The sequence below is a fragment of the Atta cephalotes genome, assembly GCF_000143395.1.
Source record: "Atta cephalotes unplaced genomic scaffold scaffold00004, whole genome shotgun sequence".
Classification (NCBI taxonomy): Eukaryota; Metazoa; Arthropoda; class Insecta; order Hymenoptera; family Formicidae; genus Atta; species Atta cephalotes.
The window spans coordinates 6,584,423-6,588,107 of record NW_012130068.1 but is presented as its reverse complement, the minus strand read 5'-3'; the positions used below and the strand labels follow the sequence as shown (position 1 = coordinate 6,588,107).

Here is a 3,685-nt window from a genome sequence, read left to right as displayed (position 1 = left end):
TATATATATATATATATATATATATATATAAATACTATATATGCATGCTTTTATATCATATTTGTAGTTATTCGAACTGCGCCGAATTTGTTTTCCGGATTTATAAACGCAATTAAACTTCTGTAATAATATGAATCACGAATTAAATTAAAAATTGGCAAACAATTTTTAATAATTTAATGCTCAATCAGGCATCATATTAGAAAATATTAATATGCTGAAAAACTGCAAATCAATCTATTTAATTAATTTATTAATATCAAGCAAATAATTCATGGAATATTTGAGTTACATAGTACTAAGTAATAGTACTATAATTACAATCGATGGTAGAATACTTGTAACCAGATTTAAATTGGTAATGAATGGAGGTCACATAGATCGCGCCGCGCAGCGAATAAAACGAAGATTATTATGTAATATTATACTGATGTAATCTACAAAAATTATTAGTTAATTAGTATGAAAAAGCATATCTCTCAAACACTTTAAGAGTGGAATAGCCACGATTACATTATTGAAGCAACTAGTTATGCAAATAATAACACGCACATGAGAAACAAATCGCCGCTTTATTGGTAAAAGCATTAAAGAAAAATAGACAAAAACATAATGTTCCATTAAAATATTAATTTGCAAGGTCGGTTGTTCTATCTTCGGATATATGGCAATTTTCTTTATCCAATGGATAAAGAAAAGAGTAAAAAAATAAGAACCGTAAGAAAGATAGAGAATGAGCTGAAGTTTATCAAAAGATGGAACAATCCAGCCATAAGCACCTTCTCGGATGTGAATAGAATTATCAAAAACTTGTTAAAAAAGGAATACTTCGCAATTTATTGTAATGTCTTAATTATATAGAAAAATAACAGCATCATGGATGGATACTTAAATATGGAAACGGGAGAGGATGATATTAGCCAGTTGGGTATCCTAAGAAAATGGCATTACAAGGATACGATGAAATTTTTCAAGAGCCCTTGTAATGTTATTGAAGGCAGCGCGGGTGAATTTTGGCCGCCTAATAGAACAAAAGATGAAATTACTTTGTTCAGCATAGATTTATGTCGGTTAGTTGAAAAAATATTATCAAGTTTATAGACTAAACTTTGCTTTTATTTATGTGTTGTCAAATCAAATAATATAACGAAAGATCAAGATTTTATTTTTATGAATTTAAATGTTGAGGCAATTTAATCCTAGTTTCGTCGCTGCATAAATAATATAAAATCATAATTATAGAATCTTGAAGTAAAAGATAATCATAACAAATGTCATAAATCAGTTTTTGAACTAAAACATTAAATTGAAATATAAATAAGGTGCCTAATATTTTTTACCAAAGCAGTATAGACAACATTTTTTTCTCTATTTATTAAATACAATTTTATAATTATATTTAATTATCGGTCTATTTTCACTTAATGTTATTAATTAGCTTCACCGCAGAGTAAAAGTAATCTCCCTAGCACCATTCTTGCATGTTATTCTGTTATAACTACTCTAATAATTTTTAAGCAATGCCAAAATTATTAGTACATTGAATTCTTGACCTTATTTCGTCTATTTTTTTTTTTACATTATCTTAGTCCGATCACCTACGAATACGAGGGAACGATATCTCATTTTGGCATCGAGGGTTATCGATACACTATTGACAAAAAGACTCTTGGAAATGATACTAGGCGACGTTATCCTCACGAGCAAGCAAAATATTTTGAGAGGACCACAACAACCGAAGACTTTTTTGCAGCTGAGCATTTATCGGAGATGGGATATACTACGACCACTGAAAGTGTTTTTGACAACGACCTTTCATCCGAGAAAGATACGGATGAATACTCGGACGATGATCCGGATGTTATTAACATGGGTCATTGCTACTGCAATGGCGAATGCATGCCGTCGGGTCTAATGAATGTGACCGCGTGCCGTTTCGGTGCGCCAGGTTTCATCAGTCTACCTCATTTTTACAAGGGTGATTCTGTGCTCCTTGACCAAGTCGAAGGACTACATCCTAATGACAAGGATCATAGCTTCACCATCACTCTGGAACCCGTAAGTAGCAATCTAGCAAATCGTTTTTATAGCGCGAACGAATAAATCGCCGCAATAGAAATAACGGCGGTTAGTCAACCCCGTGCTCTACTGCCAAGATACTAATTTTACTATCGCGTTTCATCCGGCCTATCGAGGATGTGGCGCTGCCATGATAATATGCGCTATTGAGAAAGCAATCGTGTTGAATTATTCGCATAGCTTCGTGTTAAAGCGGCTGCAGACGACATGGCCAATGTACTCCAACTTGATGTACATTCGCTGAACATTGATCTACACCAGAGTCGGTTTTTTTTGCTTGAAATTGAAATGTATCGATATTTACGCTCATTCCTCTACTTCATTACTGTTTTATCATAATACGCGATGCTCGATCTCATAGACGACTAGTCCGAAATCGTTAAAAATTTTTGACTCGTGCCTTTCACTATGTTTAAAAGTATGTAGGAATGAATATCGACACATTTCACCAAAAAAAAAATAGCGAGTTTGGACAGCTCTGGTGAATATTGATGTAATTATGCATGCGTGTGCCTAATATTAAGGTTATACTATCTAAAACCGCTTTTATAACACTTTGACATTTAACAAATTGCAGATGACAGGAATTCCTCTAGAAGTAATAGCTAGACTTCAAGTTAATCTTCTTCTGCAACCATCAGAGACTGTAACGTAAGTACAGAAACAATTCATAAAAATCGATAATAAAAAACAATATTAAGAATCTTTTATTTTAGACATAAATAATATGCATATGTGAGAAACACAATCAATACTAAGAATACTAGACAAATGTCGATTACGGTCAAAGCTGAATCTTCATTGCTTTTAAATAATTCAATATTGAATTACTAATATACATTATATATGTACTTGCATATATATCATATTGTAGTCTTTTAGTCTTTTAGCGCGCCAAATTGTTTTTCCGGATTACAAATTTAAAACAATTTAAAACAATGAAGATCCAGTTTTGATCGTAATAGATCGTAATAGTATTGATAATAAAAAACTCAATAATTTATAAGAAACCTAATAACATATCTGATTTTACCCACACGGAAAGAATAGTTTTGCTAAAATATTTAAATTTAGCTGGAGATGATTCATAAAAAAAACGATGATTCATAACAAAATACTCATTAAATCACAAAGACATAACACACATTGAGAAAAATATCCAGATTTTTTCATAATTCGGATTATTCTCAAAAAGTAATAAATGGTTATTTTCAATCATTTTGATCGGGCAAAAAATTCGATCACATTTAATCGGAAATAAATTCATTGAAATCCGATAAAAAACGAATTATTTCATCACATTATGTCCAATCAATATCTGCACGCATATATTTTTGATCGAATAACGTTAACTAATCAAATTATACAGTTGAATAAAGAAGCATTCATCATTTAACATATAAATTTTTTTTACAAACAAAAATGTACTTATAAGAATGTGGATTACTTTTCCTCAACTTTCATAGCATCAAGCACTGTTGTTATATTCTGAGAAATTTCATGGTTACACACACACACACACACACGCGCGCACACACACACACACACACACACACACACGACACACACACACACACACACACACACACACACACACACACACTAC

At 31.7% G+C, this 3,685-nt stretch overlaps 1 protein-coding gene across 1 annotated transcript in view; it reads left to right on the top strand.

The window, feature by feature from the left end:
- LOC105626020 (protein croquemort-like) overlaps nucleotides 1-3,685 on the top strand; it is a 16,372-nt gene that overhangs the window by 9,989 nt on the left and 2,698 nt on the right. Inside the window, exons 5-7 of the mRNA XM_012207329.1 lie at nucleotides 862-1,070; nucleotides 1,590-2,058; nucleotides 2,657-2,730. Of these exons, the coding sequence (XP_012062719.1) occupies nucleotides 862-1,070; nucleotides 1,590-2,058; nucleotides 2,657-2,730 (752 nt within the window). The remainder of the gene's footprint in view (nucleotides 1-861; nucleotides 1,071-1,589; nucleotides 2,059-2,656; nucleotides 2,731-3,685) is intronic.